Source organism: Euleptes europaea, chromosome 2, assembly GCF_029931775.1.
Source record: "Euleptes europaea isolate rEulEur1 chromosome 2, rEulEur1.hap1, whole genome shotgun sequence".
NCBI classification, from domain to species: Eukaryota; Metazoa; Chordata; class Lepidosauria; order Squamata; family Sphaerodactylidae; genus Euleptes; species Euleptes europaea.
Genome location: NC_079313.1, coordinates 4110922 through 4127029, shown reverse-complemented (window position 1 = coordinate 4127029; position 16108 = coordinate 4110922). Strand labels below are relative to the sequence as shown.

Genomic DNA, 16108 nt, shown 5'->3' with positions numbered 1-16108 from the left:
CACCAGGGGTCCGCGAGAACTAAACCAGGGGTCCACGAAACAAATTTATAAAGTAAACCCATAATAAAATAATATTTACGCGGGTGCGGACAGATTGCATGATCCCGCGCGCGGAGTGAGAGTGCGAAGGAGGGAAGGAAGGGAGCAGAGGGGATCCGGGCGCTGCCAGTGCGCGAGCGCCAAAAGACAGTGGCGGAGTCCGACGCCCGGTTGGCCGGTCGGCGGCGAGCAGCATGCGTGTGGCGGCGGCGACCCGGGCGCGCATGGTGAGTGGCTTCTGGGAGTCCGGGGGCTCTGGTGAGCGACCCGCCACCTGTTGAACGGGGCAGGGGGCGAAGGGGGAGGGCGGCCGCCCCATCAGAGCAAAAATGCACCCCCAGGTCCTACCCCAGCTCCCGGGCTCCTTTCGATGGGAGGCACTGTGAGTGCGGCACCACTTTCCGTGGCACCAGTCCGCGTCGGTCTACCGGGGCAGGAGCGCCACCTCTCCCTTCTCCTCCTCTTCCTGGGAGCCTTTCTCTGCTCCTCTGTTTCGAACTGTTGCATGGTAGGGCATGCATATCTCCCCCACCCCCTTGTTGGGATTTGTACTTGGGAATCATGTTTACGGCAGACAATAAGAAAAGACTTTTTATTTTTTTTAATCGAAGGGCGGCGTTGGTTGCAGCTGTTCATAAAACAAAACAAAAAAATACATTAAAAGGTTGTGGAAACCCTTTTTTCCAGTTGTGTGGTAAAAGGTGCTAATGTTGTAAAAACCTGGTATGCGGTGGATACAAACGAGAGGCATCAAGTGTCCAAAAAATCTTGCAGCTTAAAAAGAAGAAATGCATTTCCATATTAATGAAAGTAGCCTGTGTAGCTCTGTACGTGTAGCTCTGAGCAACAGTATTAGCCCCAGAATTGCCCAGCTTGTAAAAAGGATGCAAGCTCAAAAATCACATTGATTTTCAATTAAAAGTTCTCTATTATAACAAATATATTCAAATAGTATTCTAAGTTTAATCTTTAACTAACAGTTATGATTAAAGTTTATTTTTCAAATTCTCTGAATTTTTATTTTGAACCTTGGGGTCCCTGCACCGAACAAAAAAGTCCTAGTGGTCCCTGGTCAAAAAAAGGTTGGGAACCACTGCTCTAGAGCAACAGGCAAGGCAGGCTCCGGGAACCAGAGAAAGGTTTAATTGGGTTAAGTGGTTTTTATCAGTTTATTGTTACATTTTATTGATTTTTAAAGGTGTAATGTTATACAGGTTTTTATGTAAATTATGATGGAGTGTTTTAATGATCGTTAGCTGCTCTGATCCCGGCCTTGGCAGGGAAAGAGAGCGGGGTATAAATCTAATAAAATAAAAAATAAGGCACTGCCCGTAACCAAGCAGAGTGACAGGGTTAATCTTGGCAAGCAGAATGAGGTGACTTCTGCACTAGGCCAAGATCCATACCTACCTTCCCTTGGCTGTCGATCTGAAATTCTGCCAGCTTCAACGAGATCTTGGGGTTCTTGCTGCCTGAAAAAGAGGATAGAAGAAGAGTTGGTTTTCTACCCCAATTTTCTTTAAGGAGTCTCAAAACGGCCTACTATTGCCTTCCCTTCCTCTCCCCACCACAGACAACCTGTGAGGTAGGCGGGGCTGAGAAAGTTCGGACTGGCCCAAGGTCACCCACCAGTCTTCATATGTAGTTGTGGGGAAATAGACCCAGTTCTCCAGATTAGAACCCACCGCTCTTAACCGCTACACCACGCTGGCTCTCAGTTTCTCAGACTATTGCTGGCTGTCCCTCCCAACCCCTATAAAGCCATATCGTGAAAGAGGGAGCACAGAATACCAGGAGTAATTATTAGGTTAAGAGGGGGAAAACAATTACAATTTGCTGGGACCGGATAAATCTCCTTTGGGGGCTGAATCAGGCGAGTTCCCAGAAGAATCAAACCCACCCGCCCCGCAAGCTAGTGACACGCCTTTCAACCTCACCCTGCCACTAACCTGTTCTGGGATACCGGTACGAGTCCGTCTTCCGTTCTTCCAGGGCAGGAGAAGGAACGTGAATGATCTCCACTTCCGACTCGTCCACCTCCTCGTACAAGATCCGTAACGTTGTCCATCCCTCAGGGCCTAGACGACACAGGAGAATGTGGTACTGATTTATCCCACCCTTCCTCCAAGGAACTTGGGGGTGAAAAGATGTGGTTCTTTGTTCCTCGTTTCTATGTTCACAACCACCCTGGGAGGTAGGCGAGTCTGAGAGAGAGAAAGTGAGCCAAGGTCTCCTAGGCAGCTTCAGTCAAGAAGAAGAGTTGTTTTTTTATATGCCGACTTTCTCTACCACTTAAGGCAGAATCAAACTGGCCTACAATCACCTTCTCTTCCCCTCCCCACAACAGACACCCTGTGAGGTAGGTGGGACTGAGAGAGCTCTAAGAGAGCTGTGACTGGCCCAAGGTCACCCAGCAGGCTTCATGTGGAGGAGTGGGGAAACAAACCCGGTTCTCCAGATTGGAGACCACTATTCTTAACCACATCATCACACTGGCTCTCAAATGCTCCAACATCACCGATACTGTCTGGCACCAGGTCCAGTCTTTTCTTAATCACTTCATGCGTCATACCAGTCCTCTTTCTTTTTTTTAAAGCTTCCCTTGCCTCCTTCACACAATTGCCCTTTACGTCACTCTCTGCTGCTCCAGCCCAACAATGTATCAGGCAAGTCATGCTCTCCTCTTTCCCCACCACTCACACCTTTAATTTAAGGAAAGAGACTGAAGCCTCGAAGAAACACCTCGCATGAGAAGACGACCCCAGAGCTTAAAATTCCCCCATGGACATCCGTTCCGCCCAGAAGATGACAGTTTCTTTTTGTAGTTTCCCAAACGTTTTGAGTCATGGAGCACTTTTCAGGAGAGAAATGCATCATGTAACACTAATTTTCACCGAGTGCCTATATACTAAACTGAATGACAGTAGTATTTTTCTTTCCAATCTCTTCATGGAGGACTAAGAGATGTTTCACGGAGCACCAAGAGCTCCACGGAGCACAGTTTGGGAACCTCTGCTAAAGAGTATTCCTGCAGACAGCTATGACACCAAACCACCCAGAAGTGACTTCAGGCCAGACTTCAGAACGTGGTGACGGTCAGCTCCGTTGCTTGAGCCAATTCTATAAAGCAGGGGCGTTGAACTCAATTTTGACGAGGGCCGGATATGACATAAATGTCACTCGGCTGAACTGGGCCATGCCTCGCCAGCCCAGATCGAGAGTGGGGGGTGGGGTGGCTGCTTCGTGGGCCAAATAAGAGCTCTCAAGGGGCCGGATCCAGTCCTTATATTTGACACCCCTGCTATAAGGGATACTCGGTGCCTTGGGCTTGGTTTCCATGAACTGTGTGTGCTCCGGCCTTAGGAATTTCTTCAGAGGCAGAAGGGGCCAAGGGCCTAATCAGTTGGTACATATGCCTGGTCTCGCCTGGTCAGGTCATAGAATCATAGAGTTGGAAGGGACCACCAGGGTCATCTAGTCCAACCCCCTGCACAATGCAGGAAACTAACAACTACCTCCCCCCACATCCCCAGTGACCCCAACCCTCCCCCCCCCGCCATGCAGGATCCCACAATCAAAGCACTCCCGACAGATGGCCATCTAGCCTCTGCTTAAAGACCTCCAAAGAGGGGGACTCCACCACCCTCCAAGGCAGTGCATTCCACCATCAAACAGCCCTCACTGTCAGAAAGTTCTTCCTAATGTTTAGGTGGAATCGCTTTTCTCTTAGTTAAATCCATTACTCCGTGTCCTAGTCTCTGGAGCAACTGAGAACAAACTAGTTCCCTCTAGCTTGACATCCCTTCAAATATTTAAACATGGCTATCATGTCTCCCGTCAACCTTCTCTTCTCCAAACTAAACAAACCCAACTCCTTAAGTCTCTCCTCATAAGGCATGGATTCCAGACCTCTGATCATTCTGGTCACCCTCCTCTGGACATGCTCCAACTTGTCAACATCCTTCTTAAATTGTGGAGCCCAAAACTGGTCACAGTATTCCAAGTGAGGTCTGACCAATGCAGAATACAGTGGTAGTATTACTTCCCTTGATCTAGACACAATACTCCTATTGATGCAGCCCAGAATTGCATTGGCCTGCTTAGCCGTCATATCACACTGTTGACTCATGTTCAGTTTGTGGTCCAAACCAAATCTGCCTGCCTGCTGCGCTCAACTGGGACCACGGCGCGTCAGAAGGCCCGGCCCCAACAACCGAAACTCACCTTCTTGGCATGAAGTGGGACACCACCAGTACCCTGTAAACCGATCAAACTCCTCCTGAATGACAAACGTGGCCACGCCGGCCGATTTGGGGTCATCCAACACGCTGGATAAACCTGCCAGAGGAAGGACACGGAGCTGGGATTGTTGACGACACACATGACGCTGACCACGCGGGACCCGAGCACCGCTTGAGGCCCTCTCACCAGATTCACCAGTGGTGCCTTCTCTCCCCCAGTCACACAAAAGTCCCTCTGGTTCCCCCTCCTGAGCACGTAACGTTTCTAATAAAAACTCTCTCGCATAGTTAAATGGTGGAACTCCCTGCCCCAGGATGTGGTGACGGCTGCCAACTTGGATGGCTTTAAAGAGGGGAGTGGACATGTTCATGGAGGAGAAGGCTATCTATGGCTACTAGTCAGAATGAATACTAGTCATGATGCACTCCTATTCTCTCCAGGATCAGAGGAGCAGGCCTGTTATATTAGGAGATGTGGAATGCAGGCAGGATAATGCTGCTGCAGCCGTCTTGTTTGTGGGCTTCCTGGAGGCACCTGGTTGGATGCTGTGTGAACAGACTACTGGACCTGATGGGACTGGGTCTGATCCAGCAGGGCCTTTCTTATGTTCTTATGCCCTTTTCAGACCATATTCCCACGATTGAGAAATGCCGGTCTGAATATCCCACGAACCCCAAGGAGAGCCTGGCCTTACAGGTCCCCTCTGCCTACGATTCCGACACTTCCCACAAATACGGAGCGAGACGCTCGCGTCCCAGGCCGGGCCCTCCACCCACACCAACCCTTCTGCAGACAGGCTTGTGCCCGTTTTGGCACCTGCGCAAGATGACCGCGGGGTACCTTTCTGGCAATATGTTAGCCGGCGCTCTTCGCCCGTCTCGATGTTTGCTACCCAGAGGTCATTGTTGTTGATGAACGAGAAGAAAGCGGGATCGGCCGGACAGATTTTGGGATCCATCCGGGGCCCTGAGCATTGGGTCTTGAGTTCCAACGGCTTCATCGGTGAGACCTGGGCAAGGGGAGAAACGCCAGTGCGTTAAAGAACAGCTGGTTTTTATACCCCGATTTTCTCTATCTTTAAGGAGTCTCAAAGCAGCTTACAATCACCTTCCCCTCCCCTCAACAACCTTGTGAGATAGGTGAGGCTGAGAGAGTTCAGAGAGAACTGTGACTGGCCCAAGGTCACCCGGAAGAAGAGTTGGTTTTTATATGCCGACTTTCCCTACCACTTAAGGAAGAGTCAAACCGGCTTACAATTACCTTCCCTTCCTCTCCCCACAACCTTGTAAGGTAGGTGGGGCTGAGAGAGTTCAGAGAGAACTGTGACTAGTCAAGGTCACCCACCAGGCTGAATGGAGGAGAGGGGAAGTCAAGCCCTGTTCTCCAGATTAGAATCCGCCAATCATGTGGAGGAGTGGGGAATCGAACCCGGTTCTCCAGATTAGACTCTGCCGCTCGTGTGGAGGAGTGGGGAATCAAACCCGGTTCTCCAGATGCACATCTATTCTCTCCAGTATCTGAGGAGCAGGCATATTATATGAGGTGCTGTGGAACACAGGCAGGATAAATGCTGCTGCAGTCGTCTTGTTTGTGGGTTTCCTGGAGGCACCTGGTTGGCCGCTGTGTGAACAGACTGCTGGAATTGACGGGCCTGGGTCTGATCCAGTAGGGCCTTTCTTACGTTCTTATGACCCTTCAGATGTTACCCCGCCGACTCAAGCAGGAAGCAGGCGCAGGGAAACATATCGGCAGGCACCATGCTGGGGGTGGAAGGGATGGACCAAAACAGCCTCGGCCTACTTTTACTCACCATGAAGCCGTTTTTGCCTCCGTCCCGGCAGTGGAAGAGGCTGTTGCTGGCCTGGAAGAGGAAGAGGCCGCTCTCACTGTGGAAGTCGTAGGAGGTGATCCCGAAGACCCCCAGCCTCTTACGCTCCCTCAGCAGCTCCTCCTCCCTGGAGTACATCCCGTGGTGAGGGGTAGCCTGGCAGAAAGGAGGAGAGGTATGCATGAGCAGCAAAAGGAAGGCTTGGCACTGGGAGCGGGGGGGGGGGGAAGGACACGAGTTCGAGTCTTGCCTCAGCTATCAATTTACTTATTTTGTTTACAGAATTTATACCCCACCTTTCTGCCCTTGTCAGGGCCTCCGCAGCAGCTCATGGGCTAAAAGCATACATGCTAAAAAAAACACATCTTAAAAACCACTAAAACCGACAACACACACACCATGAAAGCAATTAAAACCAAGCTAAAATACACATATTCCCCTTATGGTTACGCAAGGCAGAATTTTGAATATACCATACCCAGGCAGGACCTGTCCTTGTTCTTCTGGCGCTATTGATTCATTAGCTCATGCCCTCTTGGAATGCCGCTTTTATGAGGAACTTCGATCACATTATATCTCTCCCCTTTTAACATAGAAATCTAATGCCTCTGTGTCCGATATAATGCCTTTTTAAAACTAAGTGTCAGGGATCCCAAGGCTACATTGTCAGTGGCAAGATTTATTTCAGTCCTCATATCCCTCAAACATTAGGTTTAAAATTACGCTGCTCAAGGTCAATCGCTCAAGGAGCTTCTAAGGGATAAAAGGAAAATACACATACAAAAATGTAAAAACAAAAATTAAAACACCAGAGTAGGAAAGAGGGATCACTAAGGGAATGTCAGATGAATTTAAAAAAAAAATCTTCACCCACTGAAGGAAGATGGCAACGTAAGGGAACCAATGAGTCTCCCCAGGGAAAGAGTTCCAGAGTTTTTGTGCCACAATTGAGAAGACCCTGAACCGGGTCACTATCCACATAATCTCCGAAGACGGCGAAATGGAAGCAAGCATTTGGAAGACGACCATAATGGTTGGGTAGACCTGGATGGCCCAGGCTAGCCTGATCTCGTCAGATCTCAGAAGCTAAGCAGGGTCAGCCCTGGTTAGTATTTGGATGGGAGAACACCAAGGACTACCAGGGTTGCTGTGCAGAGGAAGGCACTGGCAAACCACCTCTGTTAGTCTCTTGCCGTGAAAACCCCCAAAAGGGGTCGCCATAAGTCGGCTGCGACTTGACGGCACTTTACACACACACACACAGATTCATAGAATCATAGAGTTGGGACCACAAGGATCATCTATTCCAGTGGTTCCCAAACTTTTCGGGCCACCGCCCCCTCAGTTCCACAAACTCAACCCCAGCGTTCCCGACCCTATCCTATAAAAAGCATTATTCAAGATAGGGGTTTGCATGACGCACTAGAGAAGAACAATAAAATTTCAAAACAGTAACAATTAATTGCACATCTATTCAGAATCGAATTAAAACTTTTTAGTCGAAATTTATCCAACAGAACTGATGGACTTGACCCAGTGGTACCAGCTCTTCAAAGTCTGGAAAAAAATTCTGATCGTTTCCACCAAACTTGCCAGCATGGTGCCATAGCTTGACCTATTGTGAATGAGAGAACAACACAGTTGAAGGGGACCACCTCTAGCGCCCCCCTGCTGCCTCCTTGCCTCTTACTGCCCCCCTAGGTAACCGCACCGCCCCCAGGGGGTGGTACTCCCACTCTGGAAACCACTGATCTAGTCCAATGCCTTTCTACGCTGCGTAACTCACTTGTTGAATTCCGTGCCCTAAAACGTACGGCCAGTTGCCAGCTTAGAGAGCTCGAAAAGAGAATTAAAGAAATGCAGGGAGGAAAGGTCCATAAAAGGCTATTTACCATCACGGCTAAATGAAACCTCCAGGTGCAGAGGAAGTATACCTCTGCTGCTCAGGTTCAACAGCAGGGAGATGCAATGGTCTCCCTGCCCCTGCCCGCCCAGTAGCATTTCCTTTATCCCTTAGAAGCTCCTTGATCCATTGATCTTGAGCAGCATATATCTAATGTTTGAGGGATATAAGGACTGAAACAAATCTTGACACTGACAAGATCCCAATGTGCCTTGGGATCCCTGTCACTTAGTAAAAAAGGCATTATGTCAGACACAGAGGCATTAGTTTTCTATGTTAAAAGGGGAGAGATATAACGTGATCGAAGTTCCTCATAAAAGTGGCATTCCAAGAGGGCATGAGCTAATGAATCAATAGCGCCAGAAGAGAAAGGACAGGTCCTGTCTAGATATGGTATATTCAAAATTCTGCCCTGCATAACCATAGAGGGGTTACCATTCAGTCTAGCTAAACAGAAGGTTCTAGAAAGACGAGGAGTTGTCAAATAATAAGTATAAGCAGGCAAACCACGTGGTTGCGGTAATCCAAAGAACTGGGATGAACAAATGCGGCAAGCACGAAAAGTAGTGCTGTTATAATCAAGCTCTTAAATGTGCTTTTTAATTTTGGTGAAAACTTCAGTTTTCCCAAGATCTAATAACATATCCTACGAGAAGCCCAACAATGACAATTTCTCATCTAAGATTTTTTGCCATGAGTATTTAAAAGCGTCATGCTTCAGAGAAGCTAGGAGCCCCTCAGTGCTAAAGCGCAGCTTAAGTTGTAGCTTAAAGGCGGCCAACCATGCCCTAGCTTCGAGCCCAGTAGCATTTGGTCAGCCAAAAGAAACCTCCACATGCAGAGGCAGTGTACCTCCAAGCAGCTTAGGTTCAACAGCAGAGAGGTACTATGCTCTCAAAGGCCTTGCTTGTAGGTTTTCAGATAGCATTTGGTGGGCTGTTATGCCAAAAAGGACGCTGGTCTAGAACTGGGGGTCTGACCTGGCAGAGTTACTCTCATGGGGCAGATCAAACCTACCCAGGGAAGGAGTTTCAAAGCCCTGATTCTAAAGGCCTGCATAACTACCCCCCACTGTACCACAAAGTGGGGAAACCCAGAGCAAGGCTTCAGTGGAAAACCTTAACAAACAGGCAGGAACATACTTATGAACCTCCATGGAGAGAGCTGAGGATGTTTTTTCTTTTCTCACCATTCCTGTCTCGACCATGGGGGACAGTCCATGACCCGACGCGCCTCACCTGGAAGTGATCCAGCATCTGCTTCCATGACAACAAGAGCAGGGCTTCCTTCCGTACCTTTTTGGGAATCTCGGAGTAGAGGAGGGAGTTCTCCCTGCTCCCGTATGGCATTCCTGTAGAAGAAGCAAACCACAACAAAAAAAAGATGTGACCTTGCGTTCGAGCGCAACGAGTTTACGATAACGGGAATCCCAGGACCAGAAAGCAACATCAGGGGAAGGCCTCGGCCTCGATCCCCCGTTGTTAGCCCTCTGGAGGAACTGGTTGGCCGCTGCGTGATACAGGAAGCTGGACGAGATGGAACAGTGGCCTCATCCAGCAGGGCTTATATTCTTACGACCTTGGGCCAGTCACACACACTTAGTCTAACCTACTTCGCAGGGCTGTAGTGAGGACAAAACGGAGGAGAGGAACACGTGAACACATGAAGCTGCCTTATACTGAATCAGACCCTTGGTCCATCAAAGTCAGTATTGTCTACTCAGACCGGCGGCAGCTCTCCCGGGTCTCAGGCGGAGGTCATTCACATCACCTACTTGCCTGGTTCATTTAACTGGAGATGCCGGGGATTGAACCTGGGATCTTCTGCATGCTAAGCAGATGCTCTACCACTGAGCCACAGTCCCTCCATGAACACATGAAGCTGCCTTGTACTGAATCAGATCTTTGGTCCATCAAAGTCAGGATTATCTATTCAGACCGGCAGCGGCTCTCCAGGGTGTCAGGCAGAGGTCTTTCACATCACCTACCTGCCTGGTTCCTTTAACTGGAGATGCCGTGGATTGAACCTGGGACGTTCTGCATGCAGATGCTCTACCACTGAGCTCCGGTCCTTCTACTGAATCAGACCCTTGGTCCATCAAAGTCAGTACTTTCTACTCAGACCGGCAGCAGCTCTCCAGGGTCTCAGGCAGAGGTCTTTCACATCACCTACCTGCCTGGTTGTTTTAACTGGAGATGCCAGGGATTGAACCGGGGACCTTCTGCATGCCAGGCAGAGGCTCTACCACTGAGCCACACCCCTCCCTAACAGCACGATGCTAACTGCTTTGTATCCCCATTGGGAATACAGGCGGGGGATGAATGAGGTAAATGCAAAAGAATATTGAAAATCAAATCTGCCCTAGATTCAAAAAGGATGTTAAATATTTTCCCAGAAAATATGCCAAAAATACATAACAAATTATTTAAATATATGGTGACAGCGGCAACAGTGGAGTATGCAAGAAAGTGGAAAGCAGAAGGCTACCTAGATGTAACTGAATGGACAAATAAAGTAGAAGAGGCAAAGGAACAGCCAACCAACACCAGCCTTACCGAGATAATATAAGCGGTGAGAGTGAGGGCTGGACTCCTCAGTCTTCCGGACAAACTGGAAGTCGTGGGGCGCCTTGTTGACGATCATCCCCGTGTACTTGCGGCTGCCATGGATGATGTCGCGCAGCCCCTCCCAAGAGTGCTTCTCCACGTGGAATTGTGACGAGGCCACTTCCTCCATCTCCACGACCTCGGCGCTCTCTAACAACGCGTCCACCGCCGTCATCCTCGGCCTTCCTCTTGAGCTGGTCAAGGAACTAGGCGAAAGGAAGAGAACGATGTTTGGAAGGGCCAAAAGGAACACGAAGAAGAGCTGGTCTTTATACCCCGCTTCTCTCAACCTTTAAGGAGTCTCAAAGCGGCTTATGATCACCTTCCCTTCTCCTCCCCACAACCGACACTGCCCCGCATCCAGGATTCTAACCTCAGGATTGATCAACACATGAACACGTGAAGCTGCCTTGTACTGAATCAGTTCCTCAGGTCCATCAAAGTCAGTATTGTCTACTCAGAGCGGCAGCGGCTCTCCAGGGTCTCAGGCAGGGGGTCTTTCACATCAGCTACCTACCTGGTCCCTTTAACTGGAGGTGCCGGGGATTGAACCTGGGACCTTCTGCATGCCAAGCAGATGCTCTACCACTGAGCCATGGCCTCACGTTGCACACCAGCAAATGTTAATATTGCGCCTTGGCTTGAGCATTTCAGGCTGCATTAAACAGCCAGAGTAGCTAGTTTCTAGACCACTAGCACCTTAGAGACCAACAAGGTTTTTGGGACATCGGCTTTCAATGACCTTCTGTCAGATAGGCTCTCTGCCAGCCCCGGATAAGAAACAAGATGGTTCCCCCCACGGACAAAATGGAGTTTTTGTGCATTCCTCCCCATTTGCACCCGGTCTCCTGCTCAAGATCTGCACCTCAATGAAGACCCGCCCGAGTAATCGCTGATCTGATACCGGGTCCCGCAAGACAGTGCCGGGAGCCTGGGAAGATCAGCCAGTTAACGCATGCATTTATTTCCTGAATGCGTTGTCTTAAGTCTTTACCGGTAGTTAACTTCTGTATTGTTTCTTTGTTTCTAAAACCTAATCAACTCCATTGTATTTACCCTATATATGTACCGATGTTTCCCCATGTCTGTATTCTAGCCTTAAGTCTCTATGACCTGCTGAACTCGCTGTCTTTCTAAAATAAACTTTTAACTCGCTGCAACGTCTGGAGTGAAGTTCTTTTGCAAGAAACGCAATGTGTTGCTGAGGCCTGACAGTAGGCTAGAATCCATCTTTTTATTCGTGTGTGCCTGAAGAAGATGTCTACTCGATCCGACAAACTGTGCCGGACGTACGAGCTGCTCTCCCAGGGAGATCGGCAGGTAACGACCCCTTTCCATGGGGAAAGCCGGGAAGAAGCAGCCCCAAGACGGCGCCCGCTTGTGTCTACCAGAGAGCCGGCATGGACCTGTGTTGTTCGTTTTTGTTTGTATTAAATGGAACTGAAAATAAAAATAAACTATTTGTTCATTAAAAAACAACAAGAATTGCACTGACTCGAATCAAGTCATGAGGAATGACCCCCCCTCAGAATAGAAATTTATATCAGACTCAAGAATCCTCTAGTCAAACTGTTTCATTCTCTTGTCTTTTGGGCATAGCTTCATTAAGCTGCCTTCAACTGAATCAGACCCTTGGTCTATCAAGGTCAGTATTGTCCACTCAGACCGGTAGAAGCTCTCCAGGGTCTCAGGCAGAGGTCTTTCACATCACCTACTTGCCTGGTCCTTTTACCTGGAGATGCTGGGGATTGAACCTGGGACTTTCTGCATGCCAAGCAGACGCTCTACCACTGAGCCACAGCCCCTAGCTTTAAAGGGTAGCTGTGATGCTCTGCAGTGAAAGAGCTAATCCAGCAGCACCTTAGAGACCAACAACATTTTCCAGGTATGAGCTTTCAGATCTGTCGAAGGGAGCTTGGACTCTCAAAAGTGGATATCCTGAAAATCTTGTTCACCTTTTGGAGCTCCCAAAAGACACCTGTGGGAGGGAGCAGCATCCTCTTGGGACAGCTCCACTTGCAGTGATGTTAGCAGAGTGCGTCCCCACACGCATTAAACCGGAGTCATATACAAACTACACAGGCTTTTCCACTTAAATCCTGAGAGTTATTATAAGTACATAAGAAAGGCCATGCTGGATGAGACCAAGGCTCATCAAGTCCAGCAGTCTGTTCATACAACGGCCAACCGGATGCCTCCAGGAAGCCCACAAATAAGACAACTGCAGTAGCATTGTCCTGTCTGCCTTTCACAGCACCTAATATAATAGGCATGCTCCTCTGATCCTGGAGATAATAGGTGTGCATCATGACTAGTATCAGTTTTTACTAGTAGCCATGGATAGACCTCTCCTCTATAAATATGTCCACTCCCTTCTTAAAGCCTTCCAAGTTGGCAGCCTTCTCTAAACTCTAGAGCAGGGAGAAAAGCCATGCTGGCTCAGACCAAGGCCCATCAAATCCAGCAGTCTGTTCCCACACAGCGGCCAACCAGGTGCCTCTAGGAAGCCCACAAAGAAGACAACTGCAGTAGCATCCTGCCTGTGTTCCACAGCATCCAATAGGCCTGCTCCTCAGATACTGGAGAGAACAGGGATGCATCATGACTAGCATCCATTTTGACTAGTAGCCATGGATAGCCCCTATCCTCCCTATCCTATTCTCAAGACTGAAAAAGCTGCACTGAGAAATTCATTTTCCGATCTGTGCTGGGCCCGAAATTTTTAGTCTGGGATGGGGGGAGAGACTGGAGAACGTTGCTGCAGCAGATCACCTCACATTTTTAAAAACCAAGCAAACAATCTGATGAGTTTGTACCTCAAAGGATCCGAAAACACCAGACTGCAAATTTCCCTACAATCTTATGCAGGTGTCCCCCTTCTCTGCTTCACACTGGCTCCTTCCAAAGGCCACGACAGAGAGCTTGTCACAAGGGCGTCAACGCACTGCAAACAGAGCAACTGCAGCTCATCCGTGCATGAGAACCACACAACAACTTAAGTTTCCTGCAAACAACACGTGCTCTGAATGTTAGACTGTCAGTCACCAGGAGGAGAGCCAAGTTGGCCACCCCAAGGCAACAAATTCCCCAGCACCATCCAGGACTTTCAGATCTGGCCCATGGGGTACCATCCAGCAAGAACCCCTCATGCGCAAGCCTCCCTGAAATGTACAGTTTCCGGACATGTCAATGAACCACAGGAAGACTTCTGAACGGATTGTGCAATGCTTTAATCTGGGCCCGATAGGAAGCAAAGAGATTTCCTCAAAATGTCTCTGGTAGGCCCTCGAAACCTGTACTCTGTTAAATTCTTATTTCCAAGTTGTCTTAATATTTGATGCCAAAGATAAGAAAAGGCAGTAGAAGAACGACATTGGGAGGTCCCTCCCCCCACCCTGACTGTGCCAGTCACAGCATAAGCCCCCTATAAATCACAAGGGGGGGGAATGTACAACAAAACACACAAATGGAGTATATTTAGAATATCGTCTCTGCACAAATCTATAGACCCATTTGGTTTGAGAAAAAGTGATCAACCTGTGTCTGAACTGCACCATTTCACACTACAGGTGGGATTCACATAACTGAATGCTCCTCTGTATAAATATCCCCACGCATAGAAAGCTAATGTGCTAAGGAGGAGGCTAGCCTAAACCCTGTTTAGAAGCAAGGGACTTTGTTTTGGCACGGAGGAGCACACAAACTCCCTAGCTGCAGTTTGAACTGGGATGAAATAGACCACCTCAGTGAGAACAAGGCCCTTAATCAAAGTGTAAAATTCAGGGTTACGATACGTCTTGGTCCCAATGGTCTCCAAGTGAGCGTTTGTTTAACCCTTTAAACGTACAATAGTTCCAAAGCCACTCCTTCACCCCCGGTCCCTGCTCAGGTCCAGAAAAGTTACCTTCTCCAACTTCCTGAAGTTTCGTTTTCCAGGCGAGCCCTCTTGACTTTCTGCATCAACTGCTTGGCAAACCTTGGGCAGAATCAGAAACTAGAGGAGGAAAAAGAAACAGAACAGGAGGTGACTTCTTTGGAGCAGGACAGCTGAGACAGCCCAATGCGCGGGGAGGTGCCAGCACGGCTTAAGAATCCGTATCACCCATGGAAGGCCCAGGCATGAATCACTTTCAGAGGGAGGGAAAGGGTACAGGGCAGCCCCTGTTCTTCCACATGGAAGTCTCCCCCTTCTGGTATTACCACAAACTAGTGCACAGCAAGCGAGGCCAAGAAAGCCCGTCCCCAGGAGAGGATGGAGCTCCTTAGGCAAGAAACCAAGGCCCTCGTTACAAATTCTGAGCAGATGGGGGTTGGAAACAGTGGGAGGCAGGGCAGCATTTCACCGGTCCAAGGTAGATCCAAAAGATGGCCCCATCTCAAAGATGCGAGCATGCCTGTCTTGGGAACCAAGCTTAAACGGATCCCACTTCCGTTTGCAAAGAGGGAGCGGAGTTTCATCCCGGCGCCTGACAGGGGACCAATCAGCTGGCTCTGGAGGGCATGCACCAAAATCCTTGAGCCTTCGTTTGAGGACCCCCCAGATTCTTCATAAGCAAGACCCTTACATAGGGTTGCCAGGTCCCTCTTTGCCACCAGCGGGAGGTTTTTGGGGCAGAGCCTGAGGAGGACAGGGTTTGGGGAGGGGACTTCAATGCCATAGAGTCCAATGGCCAAAGCAGCCATTTTCTCCAGGGGAACTGATCTGTCGCCTGGAGATCAGTTGTAATAGCAGGAGATCTCCGGCTAGTACCTGGCGGTTGGCAACCCTACCCTTTTGTGTTCCACCTGTCTGAACCAATACACGCTTGAGTGGGTTAGGGTTGCCAACCTCCAGGTAGTAGCTGGAGATGTCCTGCTGTTACAACTGATCTCCAGCCCAAAGAGATCGGTTCTCCTGTAGATAACGGCCTCTTTGGCAATTGTACTCTATGGCATTGAAGTCCCTCCCCTCCCCAACCCCTGCCCTCCTCATGCTCCACCCCAAAAGAGGGATCTGGCTGGAGTGGGTGGAGTTTCACAGAAGGCAAAGTCAAATCAGGCAGGAGGCAACCAGACAGGAAGGGAAGAAGAAACAAGTGGCACCCCTGAATTATGGGATGGTGGGAGGAGGGACCCCATTCTCACACTCTCCAGCACTTGGGGGGAAACAATTCATTAAGGGGGGGGGGGAACGGCTAAGGAAGACAGCGGCTCACTCACAGCCCAAAACTTGCAAGGGAGCTGGCAGGCGAGTCCCCTCCAAAAACCTCCCCTGCCCTAAAGTGGGACGTGGGCAAAGGCATCGCTTGAATGCCGGAAGGGGCGTGGCCGCAACAGCGCCCATTCATTCTCCCCGGGAGGGCGTGGCCAAGCCATTCCAGAGCCTGAGGGCGGGGCCAACGGTGAGGAGGCGTGCCCCGCGGTCAGAGCTGTGGGCGTGGCCAAGAGACCCCCCACACACACACCTTAGGCCCCCCCAGGGCGTGGCCAGAAGCCCTCCTCCTCTCCCCC

General features: G+C 49.6%; 1 protein-coding gene across 1 annotated transcript in view; it reads right to left on the bottom strand.

Moving 5' to 3' along the window:
- The window catches only part of DPP9 (dipeptidyl peptidase 9), a 33241-nt gene extending 18627 nt beyond the window's left edge, over positions 1 to 14614 (bottom strand). The window contains exons 1-8 of the mRNA XM_056844069.1: positions 14523 to 14614; positions 10568 to 10824; positions 9251 to 9363; positions 6092 to 6265; positions 5122 to 5290; positions 4264 to 4377; positions 1989 to 2117; positions 1450 to 1511 (exon numbers count right to left, since the gene is read on the bottom strand). Coding sequence (XP_056700047.1) covers positions 1450 to 1511; positions 1989 to 2117; positions 4264 to 4377; positions 5122 to 5290; positions 6092 to 6265; positions 9251 to 9363; positions 10568 to 10824; positions 14523 to 14578 — 1074 coding nt within the window. The 5' untranslated portion in view covers positions 14579 to 14614. The remainder of the gene's footprint in view (positions 1 to 1449; positions 1512 to 1988; positions 2118 to 4263; positions 4378 to 5121; positions 5291 to 6091; positions 6266 to 9250; positions 9364 to 10567; positions 10825 to 14522) is intronic.
- Positions 14615 to 16108: the final 1494 nt, after the last annotated feature.